The sequence below is a fragment of the Vipera ursinii genome, assembly GCF_947247035.1.
Source record: "Vipera ursinii genome assembly, chromosome: 1".
NCBI lineage: Eukaryota > Metazoa > Chordata > Lepidosauria > Squamata > Viperidae > Vipera > Vipera ursinii.
In genome coordinates, this window is record NC_139512.1 from 207,664,907 (window position 1) to 207,680,893 (window position 15,987).

General features: G+C 40.2%; 2 protein-coding genes across 8 annotated transcripts in view; one reads left to right on the forward strand and one right to left on the reverse strand.

The window, feature by feature from the left end:
• The first annotated feature begins 7 nt into the window (after positions 1–7).
• On the forward strand, positions 8–6,986 carry SF3B6 (splicing factor 3b subunit 6). Its single transcript, XM_083357500.1, has 4 exons — positions 8–226; positions 4,281–4,399; positions 5,207–5,345; positions 6,882–6,986. The coding sequence occupies exons 1-4, from the start codon at positions 197–199 to the stop codon at positions 6,969–6,971; spliced, it is 378 nt and encodes a 125-aa protein (XP_083213626.1). The 5' UTR covers positions 8–196; the 3' UTR covers positions 6,972–6,986.
• Positions 6,987–9,950: 2,964 nt separating this feature from the next.
• Positions 9,951–15,987, reverse strand: part of FKBP1B (FKBP prolyl isomerase 1B) — a 56,875-nt gene continuing 50,838 nt past the window's right edge. For 4 of the 7 annotated variants that reach the window (XM_083379916.1, XM_083379914.1, XM_083379915.1 and 1 more), the window contains 3 exons: positions 14,299–14,422; positions 13,432–13,544; positions 9,951–10,563 (listed from right to left, as the gene is read on the reverse strand). In XM_083379916.1, the coding sequence (XP_083236042.1) occupies positions 10,435–10,563; positions 13,432–13,542 (240 nt within the window). In that variant the 5' untranslated portion in view covers positions 13,543–13,544; positions 14,299–14,422 and the 3' untranslated portion in view covers positions 9,951–10,434. The remainder of the gene's footprint in view (positions 10,564–13,431; positions 13,545–14,298; positions 14,423–15,987) is intronic. The other 3 variants (XM_083379919.1, XM_083379913.1, XM_083379918.1) reach the window with 2 other exon arrangements.

Below are 15,987 nucleotides of genomic sequence, written 5' to 3' on the forward strand. Positions count from 1 at the left end.
ACGCCTGTGTAGCCATTTGAGGTGGGCGGAGGAAGAAAGTACGACGGACGGAAGTCTGTTCTTCTTCCGGGTGAAGCGTAGGACGCGCAGTGCAGCGGCTTCGGCGTCTTTTCTCTGCGCTCGGTGGTTTCGGCGTCTACGGAGGTTTCCTTTCTTTTTTCTGCGGGTGAAGCCGAAGTATCCGAGTACCGTTGCCATGGCGATGCAAGCGGCGAAACGCGCGAACGTGAGTCGGGCAGGGTGGCCATTTTGAACGGCGCCGCCTCCCCCCCCCTTTCCTTTAAAGCAGGGGTCTTCAAACTTGGCCCTTTTATGACTCGTGGACTTCAACTCCCAGAATTCCTCAGCCAGCGTGCCTGGCTGAGGAATTCTGGGAGCTGAAGTCCACGAGTCATAATAGGGCCAAGTTTGAAGACCCCTGCTTTAAAGCGCAAATTTGTTTGCCTTTTGTCGTTTGGGAAAACGAGAAAAAGCGCGGAAGCGATGGGGAAGCCGTCAGCTTTCCTGATTTCGTACCCGCCCATCTGGGCTAAAATACCCCGTCATCCACAACTGCCTTATATGTGATGGGAATTGTAGTCCTGGCCTCGAGAGCTTCCCTTTCAGAGAAGCCTGTTGAAGGGGATGTGGGCTGAATGGCCTGGTGATTGGACTCCCTGACCGTAATATTTGCCCTGCGGCCTATATTGGGCATTGGCTCCCATAACTCCTGCCATTATGGCCAGTATTAAATAGGGGAATATGAGAAGTGAAGTCTGGTCCCCCAGGGTTGCTGAATTAAATTCATATACAGATGCCGTACTCGTACTCTCTTATATTAGAACGGGTCTTCAAACTTGGCCCTTTTATGACTTGTGGACTTCAACTCCCAGAATTCCTCAGCCAGGCATGCTGGCTGAGGAATTCTGGAAGTTGAAGTCCACAAGTCATGAAAGGGCCAAGTTTGAAGACCCCTGTATTAGAACATGCACTGATAGTGTAACAACGGATAAGTGCATTAGAGTTTACGGGAACTGTAAACCCTGGATGACTGCAGAGATACGAACACTCCTGAGAGCCTGGGATTCTGCCTTTAAGGCGGGGGACAGGGACAGATACAGAGAGGCCAGGGCAAATCTCAGAAGAGGCATTAGGATGGCAAAACAACAATACAAACAAAAGGTGGAGAACCATTTAGCGAACAACGATCCCAGGCAAGTATGGCAGGGACTGCAGCACTTAACCAACTATAAGGGCAGCACGGGGGAGCATGGCAAACACCGATGCCTCGTTGGCTGAGGAGCTGAATATCTTCTTCGCCCGCTACGAGGTTAAAAGACCAGACCCCGTAGCCTTTGCTGGCCGGCCTTCTGACTCTCAGCCACTCACCCTGTGTGAACACCAAGTGAGAGCTGTATTGAAGGCTGTGAATCCCAGCAAAGCCGCAGGCCCAGATGGGGTGCTGGGGATAGTGGTCAGGAATTGTGCCGATCAATTAGCAGGGATCCTGACAAGGATTTTTAACATCTCCTTGCAAACGGCATGTGTACCATCATGCTTGAAAGCAGCTACCATTGTCCCAGTCCCCAAGAAAACTGCAGTTGAGTGCCTGAATGACTACAGACCTATTGCATTAACGTCTGTAGTCATGAAATGCTTCGAAAGATTGGTTCTTAGGACATCTTAGGACATGCCTCCCACTGGACTTTGATAAACATCAATTTGCCTACAGGGGAAATAGGTCGACAGATGATGCCATAGCTACTGCTTTACACTCTGTAGCAAGTCATCTCAAGAAGCCTGGAAGTTACGTCAGGATGCTTTTTGTTGACTACAGCTCAGCTTTCAACACCATTTTGCCGAGCTTTCTCATCGAGAAGCTGACTGACTTGAAATTCTCTCCCGTCATCTGCGATTGGATTCAAGACTTTCTTAGGGATCGGTTACAAACAGTGAGGGTCGGCTCTGCTTTGTCCACCCCCCCTGAAGCTTTGCACTGGCACACCACAGGGCTGTGTGCTTAGCCCCTACCTGTACTCTTTATACACTTATGATTGTGTATCATCTGACCCATTCCGGAGAAAAAAGGAGGAACCTGCCCCACTTTACATCGGAGAGAACTGTGTAGAGAGAGTTTCCTCCTTTAAATTTCTGGGAGTCTACCTCTGTGAAGATCTGACCTGGAAAGTTAACACAACCCAGGTGGCTAGAAAGGCCCAACAGAGGCTTCACTTTCTTAGGGTCTTGCGGAAGAACAGGGTAGAACAACAGCTAATGACCCTCTTTTACCGGTCTACTATAGAGAGCGTCCTCTTGTATGGTATTGTGGTTTGGTATGCTGGTCTGACAGCCGCGGATAGGAAAGTATTACAGAGGGTAGTGAGCACAGCACAAGACATTGTGGGCTGTTCCCTGACACCACTGGATGACATCGCCAGGGCTCGTTGCCTTGGAAGAGTGAGGAAGATTCTCAGGGATGACTCACACCCTGGACGGTATCTCTTTACTCTCCTACCATCCGGTAGGAGATATAGGAATATAGCCAGCCATACCAACAGGCTGAAAAATAGCTTTTATCCGTGGGCTGTTAGGCTTTTAAATGGGACATAATCTTATGCAGAATTGACTTGGGAGGCCGGTGTGTGGTGTAGTTGGTTCACATAGTGTGGTGGGATGGAGGGTTTGTTGTCACTGTGTGTTGGGGGGAGAGAGCATGGGGGGGAGGCTCAGCTAATCTCAATGTACACATGTTGTACTTTGACAATAAAGGATTATTATTAATAATTAGGTAGCAACCACTGACATAGTGAATAGAAAGTTAAAATGAGGCATGCCTTGTGGGCAGGGTGGGAATAGAGAAACTTGTGGCTCCCCTCAGCTTAGGTTGTACAGCTTGCCATCAACTGGAATCAGGTAAATTTAATACATGAGTTATAAGCACACTGAGCTTAGCGTAATACGTTGGCAGCCACGGCTGTAGTTCACTTAACGACACTTAAGAATCAGTTATTGATTCTAAGAAAACAAAGAATTAACTTGTATTGGAATGCATTATGTATGTGTATCGAGGCAAAATACCTCTCATGGAGCAGTTCCATTGCCACACCATCATTCTATTTTCTATCACAAAGTAGGATGCCCTCCGCCCAGTTATTCCAACAGTTTATTTAATTCAGTTTAGATCAGGGGTACATCAGGGGTAGGCAACCTCGGCTCTTTTATGACTCATGGACTTCAACTCCCAGCTGACTCAGGAATTCTGGGAGTTGAAGTCCATGAGTCATAAAAGAGCTGAGGTTGCCTACCCCTGGTTTAGATGCTGCCCAACTCTGATTTTTGACAGCTCACAATAATGTAATCATCAGTAAAAAAAACCAGTACAAAACAAAGCAGGATCTGATTGCTCTATAAAAACAATCATAGATGTAAACATACCCAGTAAAGGGCTCTATCCATCATATCCCAAAGTCTCTCAAGAACAGTCATAAGACTTTCATGGGATGGGGTGGGGGTGAAGATAAGGCACCACAATAGAACAGCACACTTCCTGGATACCAATAGATACACTGTTTAATTGAAGGGATCTAGAGCGTGTCAACTCAGCTGGCTTGTATTAGCTGGGCAAAAACTGTGGAAGATAGGCAGTCCCTCAAATAATCTGGCCCTGTGCCCTGCAGGGTATTGTAGATGATAAATAGCACCTGATATCATAAAACAGCATCTGTTCATAAAACAGAGGTGTCACAGGGTTCCACTGAGGCTTGCTTATCACTGCCGGCATCATTGCATCCTGGACCAGTTGAAGCTTTTGAAGGGCAGCCTCAGATATACAGCATTGTAGTAGTTTTGCTATGAAGTAACTTGGGCATGAGTGACTGTCAGAGGAATGGATGCAATTCTTCAAACAGCAGTTGAGAGGACTCCCAGTTTGTGCACTGCATACAGTCTCCAGGAACCAGTAGAGGACCTTAATAGTATCACTATTTGACATCTTTTCTTCTCCTTTTTAGTATCTGTGTTGTATCATCTTATGTTTGAGGTTGATTGCTATAATTGGGCATCACCACCTTTTTGTAATACTGAACCCCAAGCCTGCAGAAGATCTCATCAAATGTTTTGTGTGTATATTAAACAGGAAGGGGTAGAACAGCAAAGCTATTAAATCAGTAATAGCTTATCAAAGTTGCCTGTTTCTTTCTTCTAAAAGATGGATTCTGGGAACTCTGAAAGTAATATAGTGAAAACAAGCAAATGTTTATATGTATGTTTATGTTCCTAAAAGTTATGTTTGTTGTATCTAGATCCGTCTACCACCTGAAGTCAACCGAATTCTGTATATCAGAAATTTACCGTATAAAATCACAGCCGAAGAAATGTATGACATTTTTGGAAAATATGGACCTATTCGACAAATCAGAGTGTAAGTCTGTTGTGTATTTAGTAAACTGAACTTTGAATTAGACTTCATGCAGTTATACAAAACAGTTTTTTAGTTGGTAAACCATTATTGCAGTTTAATAAAATGGTTTCTATAATAGTGTCATAGTGCAAGAAACCTCCACACTTCGCTTACCTACTTAGATCTCTTTTGATATGTTAAACACTTTCCCAGCTCTGTAGCAAATCTCAATCACCCTAAGCCAAAACAGATTACATTACAGCCAGTGTGACAAAATATGGTGGAAATTATGTCTCTGTGACTTATTGTGTAACGCAGTTGAATGCGTAATGAATTTGAGTCAGAGATGAGCAAATTGCTCAGTTTTAGGATTAAATTTTAGCTTGTGTCCTCTCTAGGGCTGCATAGACATGGCTAATAAAACTGATCCCACCAGAGTGGATAATTTCAATTTTATTCCATTTGTATACTACCTCAATCTAGGAATTATTTTGTGTTAAGGGAATGGTTTAGTAGGTCAGAAGGATGCTAGAACATTAAGGTATCTATTTCAACCCTTAATATCTCTAGGTCACTAAAACAGTTCTGAAAATGTCGGTTCTGTTAATTTGAAACGGGGGGAGGGGGCAGAATCTGAGGATTGCAGATAGGATGCTATATGAAGCCAAGTGCCTGCCTATTTACACATGTAAATTCATATAAAGTTGGAACTAGTGCTGTGAACTGATTTTAAGAAATAGCTGAAGTGTTAGGAAAAAATTTACTGTGACAAATATCATTTTTGAATACTGGTTTGCTGACATTTAATTTAAATATGTTATCCTGCAGAGGAAATACTCCTGAGACGAGGGGGACCGCCTATGTAGTCTATGAAGATATCTTTGATGCCAAAAATGCTTGTGATCATCTGTCAGGATTCAACGTGTGCAACAGATACCTTGTTGTTTTGTACTACAATGCAAACAGGGCAAGTATATTCCTAAAGCATGTCAATTCTTTAATTCTGCTGTCTTTTTTCCCCTTTTGATGAGAATATTATGGGGATACTTAATTTCTTTTCAGACATTCAAACCAGGGACGTTTTAGCTGTAGCAAATTGAAGGATCTGGTTAGAGAAGTGAGATGGTGTTTTGTACATTTTTGTATATTCTCCAATATATAAAGAAAAATAGCTCCATACAGTTTTCCCAAAAAAACCCCAATCTCTTAAAAAATGAAAAATCAACCTCCTGTATAAAGGTCCACATACTGTACAGTATATACGCGTTTTTGTTTTCTTGACTTACTGTATTTTGATTATTTTTAATTATGGATTGTAAATCCTGGATATGAGATTTCCCCCTTGGAAGTAGCATTGGGAATGAAGGCTGATACATGTAGCCTTCTCAGTGTAATATTTCTTTCAGCTTTGATACATCATTGCTAAAATCTGCAGAGTGCTTGTAGCATGGTATAAAAGTCTCAATAAATCTTATTTTGGTGAATGTTAAGGATATTTTTGTAAAAACGTGACCATAAAAGTTGCTTATTTGCCAAGTGGGGAAGCAGATAATTGGAGATTTCTATGTCAGGTAGAGGATTAGAGTTTCTGCTCTAAAAACTCATCTTAGTTTTATACGAGTAGAGAGAAGGAACAAATACTTTCTCCTCCAACTAGATCATTCATTTGCTATAGTTATTAGGCTACAGCAAAATCCTTTGCATACAGGATTTACTTTTTCAGTAACTAAGAATACAGAATAGCTCTTGCTTTTCAGTATCCTTTCTATTATTTATGACTAATAGTTGACCCATACCATTTCAGTTTCCCAGTCTAGGGTTTTAATACTGCTTACTCCTGACATAATTAACTAGTGATGTATCTCCAAGGTAAAAAAATATATAGGAACTCTATGTGGTTGTATTATGTTAAAAGAGATCTGGAGACAAGAATAATGTACAAGTTATTCTTAAAAGAACAAAGATTGTTTGTGTAGAGGAGTAAAACTAACTCTTAGTGTAGATTTTTCTTGTTATTTAATGTTCTCCAAAGCTTAAGAGTCATGTTTAGTCTGCCTGCAGTTTTGGATATAGCCCTCCAGATATGTTTATAAAAATTAAAAGCCTTAAAGAAAACACCTACTAGCTGGTTTACTCTCACATGTAGCTTAGTTTTTTGTAGTGCACGGGTGGTCTCTCATGTATCACAAGCACTTCACAAACCTACAAATAGAAATACAGGAGGACTCATGAGGCCTCTCTCTCTTGTAAAGCAGCAGTGGCATAATGGGGGAGAGGCAGCTTGAGCAAGATAACTTAAGGTCAGCATGTTATTGTAGAATGCATCATATCTTACCCTCAATTTCAAGATGTATGAATTTTATAGTTAAATCACAAACCATTTTGATGATAAGTAACCTGAATTGCTCAAGATTATCTATTAAATTCCCAAAGTGAAATTGGCTTAAATGTTTTTTGCATTAATAATATGTTGATTTTAATGTTTATCTTTGTCCTGTGATAGGCATTCCAAAAAATGGATACTAAGAAGAAAGAAGAACAGCTAAAGCTTCTGAAGGAGAAATATGGAATAAACACAGACCCACCAAAATAAAACTTTTCCTAAGGAGCTGGTTGTTTTGGATTATTTAAAAACATCAGTGTTTCTGGGCCAAATTTCACCCCCAAATATGGACGCCTGGTTTATAGAAGCATTGGTAATTTTAGTTCCTCATTTGATTACATAACCATCTTGATTATTCTCACCTTTAGAAGAATTATTCACTACTGTATAATGACTGGCACTGAAATTAGCTGAGGCATTGGGATAACATTTTTCCACAATTGAGAGATTATATTAATATAATCCTTTTTTAGCCATTACAGTCAGTGGAATGTGTAAAATATTCTGAGGGTTCAGTCTCATATTTAATTTGTAAAGGAGAAGCATGCATATTTTAAAATATATTTTGGTACTTGACTTCCTAAGGATAGCCTGTAATTTGTCTTCTTTGCATAATGTGTTGAAAAAAGCTGTCTGATGTACTTTAAACATTGTAAACATTTTCAGGGCTGTAGGAAGAGAAGTGAGGAAGTGAAAAATTCTTGATGTTTATCTTTTATGTACTATTACACAATAATCTGTTTATAGTTGTCATGTTCCAAGAGGTTCAGAATTGTTGTCTGTTTGAGAGTTCCATTGCTGACCTGTAGAGATCCACTTCTGTGTCTCTTTGGTTGCAATGAGCGGACCAAAAATCTGACAGCACTTGAAAAATAAACCCTTCTTGATCACATGACCTGCTTAAAAAAAAAACAAAACGAGTTTGGAGTTGTGCAGACATTTTCTTTGCTTAAAGTGTATAGAAATGTTCAGTTTTGCTAGTGAGGGATAACACTTTTGCAATCGGATACAGTAGAGGTTAAAGATTTGGTTACACTTGTATAATATCTACTATTTAGAAATAAGGGTTTTTTTTAAATAAAGTGAGCATATTTTAAGAGAACAGTTATGTGATTTTCTGACAAAATGATTCTAAATTTGTTTCAGGTGTTATGATTTTTACACACTCATGTTGTGCAGTTTTGATTTTGATTTTTTTTTTGTTCTTAAAGTAGTGCTCTTTGCATAAATGCCCAGGCTCATTTTACTTATACTTCAAAAAGGCTTTTGTAGCTGTGTGCTGTGTTTTCACTCAAGATTTGTTAAGGTCCAAAGTGTAGGGTTTATTTCCATTGCCTTGAGAAAAAAACCTGGTACCATTAATTCCCAGGTGGTGGCCATCTGGTGTTAGAAAAAATATTTTTCTTAGGCTAAATAAACAACACAGTAGCATTTTGGAGCTCTAGGACAACTCATTTGGCCAACTCACCACAGGACAATTCAACACAGGGTAACTCAAGAGAGGGATAGGTGAATTGCAGCAGGCCTTGTCTTACTTTTGGTTTGAACCTTCTCAAGTTAGAAGTCCTCAAGGCTGGGGTGAGCTGCAATTCTACTTGTCCCTCTCTTGAATTATCCCATGATGATTTGTCCTGTGGCAAATTGGTCAGGGCAAGTTGGCCACAGGGAGTTGTCCCATTCCGGCATTTTAGTATCACTGAGAAGCTTGGGGATTCATAAATATCTAGTGGTTGTGCCTTAATTGGGTTCTTGTCTACAATAAAACAACATACATCTTGCTCCATTTACCATGCATTGATAGTAGATAGGCTGGATCCAGAATTCTTACAACTTGTGAAACCAGACCAGAGACTTGACTTTTTTCTGAAGGCAGATATTTCATTTCTCTGCTTTTAAGGATCCTATTTCTGGTCTCATTTTCTGCATGAGGTGAAATAATTAGAATGAAGTGGAAAGCAAGTGTCTGGAGGTTTAACTGCATAAGGTTACTCAAGATCGTTGCAGCTTAGTATCACTGTACAAATAGCTTATCTAAAAGATGTGGAAGAGTACAATTCTCACTTGGTTTTGTAGCAACACTTTAAAAAACATAATTGTGCCTAGAAAGTAGTGTATCTTTGTCATCTTTTAATGTAAACCAAAAAAAAATACAATTCACTGACATAATATAAAGGTCTATTGAGTTAAAAAGTGTAAATTTTAATATTTCTCTTAAAAAGAGTACTGTCCAGTTTCTCAGCTTAGGTATAATTTTGACAGCATATGTAGAGCAGAGGTCCCCAACCTTTTGGGCACCAGGGACCGTTTCTGTGGAGAGAGGCTTTTCCATGGACTGGAGGGGGCGTGGTTTTGTGTGCTGCCTGCATCTCACAGATGTGGTTTTGCTTCTTTGTGCAGACCAGTTGCTGGGGCATGCTGTGGACCGGTACTGGTCCAGAGACTTGGGGTTGGGGACCCTTGATGTAGTAGAGGATATAAATTCTAGGAAAACTTTCTTCTCATACTTAGGGAGTGGATAGGTTTGAATACTCAAACAGTGGTAATGAATTAGATTTTCCACGTATCAGGACTAAGCAATGACTTGTCTTGAGTATAGTTAATCTTCTATGTTCACAATTGTGATTGACCCTTCCATTCTCCCATTTCTACTAGTTATTACCTGTGCTAGAAAGCACCTTGAGGAATCACTCATCAGACTTATACATTACACAATTTTGCAGACACCTCCCTCCTTCACATTCATACCAAGCCAAAGCAAACCATCTTACTATAATGAATACATTCCAACTACTGTTCAAGAAGGAAGAACCAGTTATGGGGAAGACTCAGGAAGCAAAAGGGGCTATTCCTTCTTCACGATGCCATCTTTTTATCTTTGAGGTATAAATTCAAGTGCTACCTTAGGAAGTTCCTTAAACTAAAGAAGATGGCAACTAAATTGAATTTGGAGCAGATTTCTCTATACCTCTTGAGAGGATCTGGAAAACTGCATGGCCCTTGATAGGCAGTCTTTGAAGTGTATTGACAGGGAATTGGCCTAATTCAAATCTAAGCAACCTTATATTTGGATTTATGGACTGCATGATTTTGGTTGGTAAGACTGATCCATTCAACAGCCTCAGAAATAATAAATCTTGGCTCTATGGTAGTTTAAAACAAGAGAAAGTCAACAGGGATAAAATATCAATATTTTATTTTTTTTCTGGAAAGTTTTCACATGTGTTAATTAAAACAGCTGCAAGTGGAACAGCCTGAGAAAAAAGTGGCAGCGCAGGTAACTTGATTTGGCTAATGCCCACCTGTGTACACAATGTACACATGTTTTCTGAGCACCGGTGTTCCTTTAGTGGATTATAAGGCAGTGGTTGTTCAATAAGTAAAATCTGTATATAGTTTTCAATTATATATAATTCTAATCACAATTGTGAAACTTCACGTGCAAAATAAAATGTACAACTTCCATTCCATAGCAAAGAAGCAACTAATTGAACAAATACCAATAATCAGTTTTTTTAAAACAGAGGGAAAGGATGTAGGGAAAACAACTTCATAAGCATTATTGGCATGACAACTTGAGTGAAGATAGAAATTTCAGTGAGATTTCTTCCATTAAAAAGAATGGGGGTAAAAAAAACACTGATTAACGTATTTTTTAAAATGATTAGTCCCAATTTTATTCTATCCTGAGCAGCTCCACATCAAAAATCAAAGTAGCATTTGGTGGGATAACTCCAGGATGACCTGTTGTTCCATATGCCATATCAGGTGTACAAGTGAGCTTTGCCCTTTGTCCCAGGCTCATCTGGCATTAGATGATATCAAATGAAAAAGAGAGAAGAAAAAGCTTTAAAATATGTTGAGAGAGTCAAATGTCCCAGCATGTATCAAGTTTTAAAACTGACAATAACGGCTGAAGTTACAAGTTCTGTACATCAAATCATGAGATCAAGATGCAATTCATATCACCCATTTTGAACCACAAAATATTTCAAAATTGTAAGCCGTATACCCCCAGATCAGAATCTCATGCCCATTCATCCATCAACCCAATGTTCAGGGTCAAACACTATAGGAAGAATATAGCAATTGGCAATGGTACAAAAGGATACTCAGGCTCACTTCATTTCCATGGTAAAAATAAGAATATTTTCAAATTCTCAGATGAATGCTCTGGTGGAAGAGGTTAACTGATGCAGTAATCTACTTTAATAAACACCTGGTAGTCCATCTGAGCTAGTCTGGTCTAGTGGTTAAGGCAGGGCTTTTCACCCATTGTACCACTTTTAGAATATGGTAACATCCGAGTACCACCAGTTGCCTAGCAAGGTGTCAAAAACTTGATGACCTCCCCCCGAAAAAGGAAAAAAAGTGATGAAGTACAGGTAGTCCTCAACTTACAACAGTTCACTTAGTGACTTGTTCGAAGTTACAATGGCACTGAAAAAAGTGCCCCACAAGCCACTGCCAAGGAAGACACCTGCCTGCCCGCCCGGCGGCGCTCTTCCTCCTGTCCGAGGTTTTCATTGTTGTGAGCATTTCTGTTGAGGATGGGCAGCGGGGGTGGGGTGGGGTGGGTGTTAAAAGAAAACATTCCCCCCATCTGCTGGGTGGTTGCAGCAGGTTTTGGTCACTTCACATGACCCTGGGACACTGTGACCGTCATAAATATGAATCAGTTGCCAAGCATCTGAATGTAAATCACAAAACCCTGGAGATGCTGCAACATTCCAGCTGATGGGCGCTTCTTCTGGGCTCAGAAGCACCAGGATCAGTGCCGAACTCCAGCTGGAGCCTGGTGCTGATCCTGGCGCTTCCGCTGAGCCCTGACAGCCCTGAAGAAGCGCTTATCCTGGCACTTCTGCTGAGCCCTGACAGCCCTGCAGCTCCAGCCATCTCTCGCTACCACTTTTCTAGGATGGTCGCGTACCACTTGCCAGGTGCCAATGTACCACCGGTGGTACCCGTACCACTGGTTGAAAAGCCCTGGGTTAAGGCATCAGGCTGGAAACTGGGAGATAGTGGGGCAATAAGCTGACTTTGTAAAATGCCACTTGGGGGGGGGGCGAAAGCCCTAATAAGCAGGCATATACATAGAATGAAGGCTATTGCTAAGCACATTGATTTGTGCTTAGAGAGTAAGCCGCCCTGAGTCTTCGGAGAAGGGCGGGATATAAATGGGATTAAAAATAAATGAAAGCTGGCTGGGTGACTTTGGACCACTTCCTCTCTCTCAGCCCAACTCACCTCCTAGGCTGATGTGGGGAAAATAAAGAGGAGGAAAGTATGCTGGATATGTTTGTCACCTGTAGTTTTTTGTAAAAATAAAAATGGTAGGATACAAATAAATAAATTTTAGGACCAGGGAATGAACGAAGCAATCAAAATGAATAGGTTTCAGATAGCAGGCTACATTAGTTGCAAATGCTCCCTTCATCATTCTGATAAAAGTAGTAAATTCCAGGGGACGCTACTGTTTGGCTGGGAATTTGAAAAAAAATCTCACTAAGAAGACAACAGGAAAGCACTGCCATACAGGTAGTCCTTGACTTACAGCCATTTTAGTGAAAATTCAAAGTTGCAACGGCACTGAAGTAACTGGTTTGCAACATTTGCAGCATCCCCACAGTCACCTGATCAGAATTCAGGCACTTGGCAGCTGGCATGTATTTATGATGATTGCACTGTCCTGAGTCATGTGATCACCATTTGCAATCTTCCCAGTTGCCTTCTGACAAGCAAAGTCAATAGAGGAAGCCAGATTCACTTAACAATTGAAGTGATTCAATTAACGGTGGCAAAAAAGTGTAAAATGGAGCAAACTTACTTAAAAACTGCCTTGCTTGGCAACAGAAATTTTGGGCTCAATTGTGGTCAGAACTCAAGGAGTACCTGTATTATTGCCACAAAAAAAAAGACTGCTTGACAGGAAAAAGATTTTATCTTTCTGAGCCATATTCATTTAAATTTAATTTTGTATACAAGCCACTAGGTGGAGACAACAGGTAGCTGTTAGAAGCAAATACCTACAGAAGTGACTAAACAGGCCCCTTACTTGCTTGTAAAAAAAGTGTATTCTAAGTTGCCTACATAAAGAAAGTGGGAAGCAGGGCAGCTCATATTAGGCAAAATAAATACTCTGCTGCTATCAATTTAGTTATTTTTTTCTAAATTAGTACAAACTAGCCTAAATACATAAGGCACTTCAAAGTCCATTTGGAAAACTTTAGGGATGCAGAAATGGTGCATGGGTGATTCAGGTTTCTAAACTTACCTTTTATTCTCTTCAGAAGTGTTTCATATGAAATTGTGATCCCCAAAGTAGAAGCAGGGGTGAAATCAAGCAATCATAGGAACAAAAGGGGGGAATTATATAAAATAGAAGAGAATCTGAGCAGAAAACCCAAGGAAAAAAGCAAAAACATTAGGGTTATCTAATGCTTATCTGAAGCATCCTGTTGAGTATACTGAATTTACTTAAAAGTAAACATGCCTTAGGAGTAACAATGCCAGGGGCTAAAATGTAGTTGTTTACCTATCTGTACTAATTTTAACATACCTACACATACATTGCAGAGATTCTAAATTCATACCCTTTTTTTCTCTTTCATTTATGACACTGTTAGCATTATTACTGTGTCTTTTTCTGCTCTGAAAACATAAATTATCTTACCTGTGCAGCTCCTTCTTCAAATCCTTTAATGACTTCTTGTCTACCAATTTTGAACCTGAAAGGCTTGTTTCGATCTCGGGAGGAATCAAACTTCTTTCCATTCTGCAGCATTCCTGTCAAAGCAACATAAACATTTCCTGTTCTTGTCAGGCCTGAGTTAACAATAGGAAGATGCTTACCTGAATCTAAACAAAATGGACAAGTTTATTACAAGGGAGACTGGGAACGGGATAAGCTGTAGCCTAGTCTAACCGATCAACTAACAGAGGGCCAAACTGGGATTAAAAGGGAGTTGAGATTTCAAGACAGTGTTTCTCATCCTTGGAAACTTAAAGTTATATGGACCTCAACTCCCAGAGTTCTCCAGTCAGTCCATACTACTTCAGCCTGCCAAGTTTGAGAAAACTGGGCGAAAGAATTTTGAAGACTGCAAGTAGAAAAGGCTGGTGGGAGCTACAGTAGTAGCAGCAGTCGGTCCTGCTTACAATATAGCCAAAAATATTGGTATCTCTCCACCTTTCCCCTTATTTACAAGAATATGTCAACTATACATCAGAATCAAAGTATCTGCTCTGTGGATTAGGGAAAAAAGAATGGAATGATGGATGCCATTTATTTGTGTCAGTTTAAACTTATTTCAGGGTAAATTAGGATTCTTTGGGGAAGGGTAACCATACTTTTGGGCACTGCATCAATGTATATACAGTCCCAGGTCAATTAATGCTCGACTACATATCATGTACTTTTTTTTCTTGTTTGGTTTAACTTTCCCTCAGGTTCTGTTCTATTGCAAGGTATTTCCTTGAGGTATTCTAATAGGATTGTCACTTCAAGTGCCAGACAGGGAAGGAGCAGCAAATTTCTCACTTTTATGTAACCACCCTCTGCCAGCACTGCTGCCTGATAAGATCCCAGCGTCATCCAGACTGATTGGCAGGCAAAGCGGCTTTAGCAAGGTATCCAGTTACAAGCCGAACAAGATGATCTTTAACTGTTCAAGGGAAAAGACGACATAAACACATGCTTTTAAAAAAAGGTCTACAGCCCCAAAGAAATTATTCCAAATGGGAACTTTTTTATTATTATTTTTCTTTCTTTTGTACATTTTTCACTAACTCTTCTCCTAAAGAAGAGTACATTTCTCTACAACAACTTGTGAAGTAGATTAGGTTCAGAGATGCTGACTGGACACAATCATTGTACAAAATCATAATTTGACTTTGGTTTTGGCTCAGAGTGTATTATTAATAATAGTGCAACATATTAGTTATGGGTCCAAGGTCACCCTGTGAACTAAGTTTATATGCCTGCTGCAACTTCTTTAATACACCTTAACTCAAACATGTATTTTCCTGAGCCTGCATAGCTACTGCGTCAGTCCAAGAAAAGGCATAGCTCCTTTAAAGAGCTACGAGCAGCTACAATGAAGGCCATTCTGGGTGTCCTGGTGTCCATTTAGATTTGAATACTTCACATTATAATTCCTATCCTTCTGTAATACATTCTCTTGATACAAGGTACACTTCATTATTCTTTCAGTGATGGCAAATTGCCTGTGTCCTAACGCAAGCAAAGTTTCCCAACCCATGCTCCAGCGGGTCTGAGATTATTATTGTGGAATGCAGTGTTTAGTTCTGCCAGACATAACAATACTTCTGTAGCATGAAAAGTTCACCTTCAAATTCATTTGTATGTAAACATTCCTCCAGAAGTCTGGAGGATTATCTAAATGCTTTTTGGCAAACCTTCAATGAACGTCACGCTCTTCTTAGTGAGATATTACTTCCATCCTACTACTATCCCATATATCCCATTTTATCTATGTCTTTTTGATGGTGAAGTCATGAACATTGGCTTTAGCCAAAACAAGAGGCCTGCAGGGTGTGTGTGTGTGTGTGTGTGTGTACGCACACAGACAAACACACACACACACACACGTTAATTTCTGGATAATTTCATTTTGCTTTGTAGGATTATACTGATAATATGCTGGCCACTGTTTGGAGGATTCATTGCAGACACCTCTTTCCATTCGAAGATAAAGTTCTGACTGTGGCGCCCCAGAGTTTTCAACATAATTTTATGACCTCTCCCACACTTCAAGCGGCAGTGGCTTTTTCATGAAGGATCTCTTTGAAAGGCATCTATTTCTTTTGAGCAAGGACTAACATGTCTCTGGAACCCATACAGTGAGAATGTCACTCTGATAAGGGAAGTCAAAGTTTATAAAATGTATATGCATTTTAACCAGCCGTCATTGTCTAAAGAAATAGTCAAAGCAACTGGCCAAGTATGCTTTAATTGAGCTGACTGACTTTGGGGCCAATTATTTTTTCACACTCACAAATTGCATGCTGGACCATTTTTCATGCCAGATAAACCGACACCACTCTGGTGTTATAGTTAATAATAGATGAATGAGTAATAAGATGGCAGAAAATGTATACAAAATTTGGGGCACTGGGCAGGGATTGTATATATTTTCCGATATACGTTGCTTTTGCTTTTGTTTTGTTTTCTTGCCTAATGTTATCACAGGGCTCAGCCTTTAAGGGG

What these genes read in the sequence shown, in the direction of transcription:
- SF3B6 (XM_083357500.1), top strand. Translation starts at nt 197, where the DNA reads ATGGCGATGCAAGCGGCGAAACGCGCGAAC. An exon ending in CCTATTCGACAAATCAGAGT is followed by an intron (nt 4,400 to 5,206) that starts GTAAGTCTGTTG and finishes GTTATCCTGCAG; the next exon opens with AGGAAATACTCCTGAGACGA. An exon ending in TGTACTACAATGCAAACAGG is followed by an intron (nt 5,346 to 6,881) that starts GCAAGTATATTC and finishes GTCCTGTGATAG; the next exon opens with GCATTCCAAAAAATGGATAC.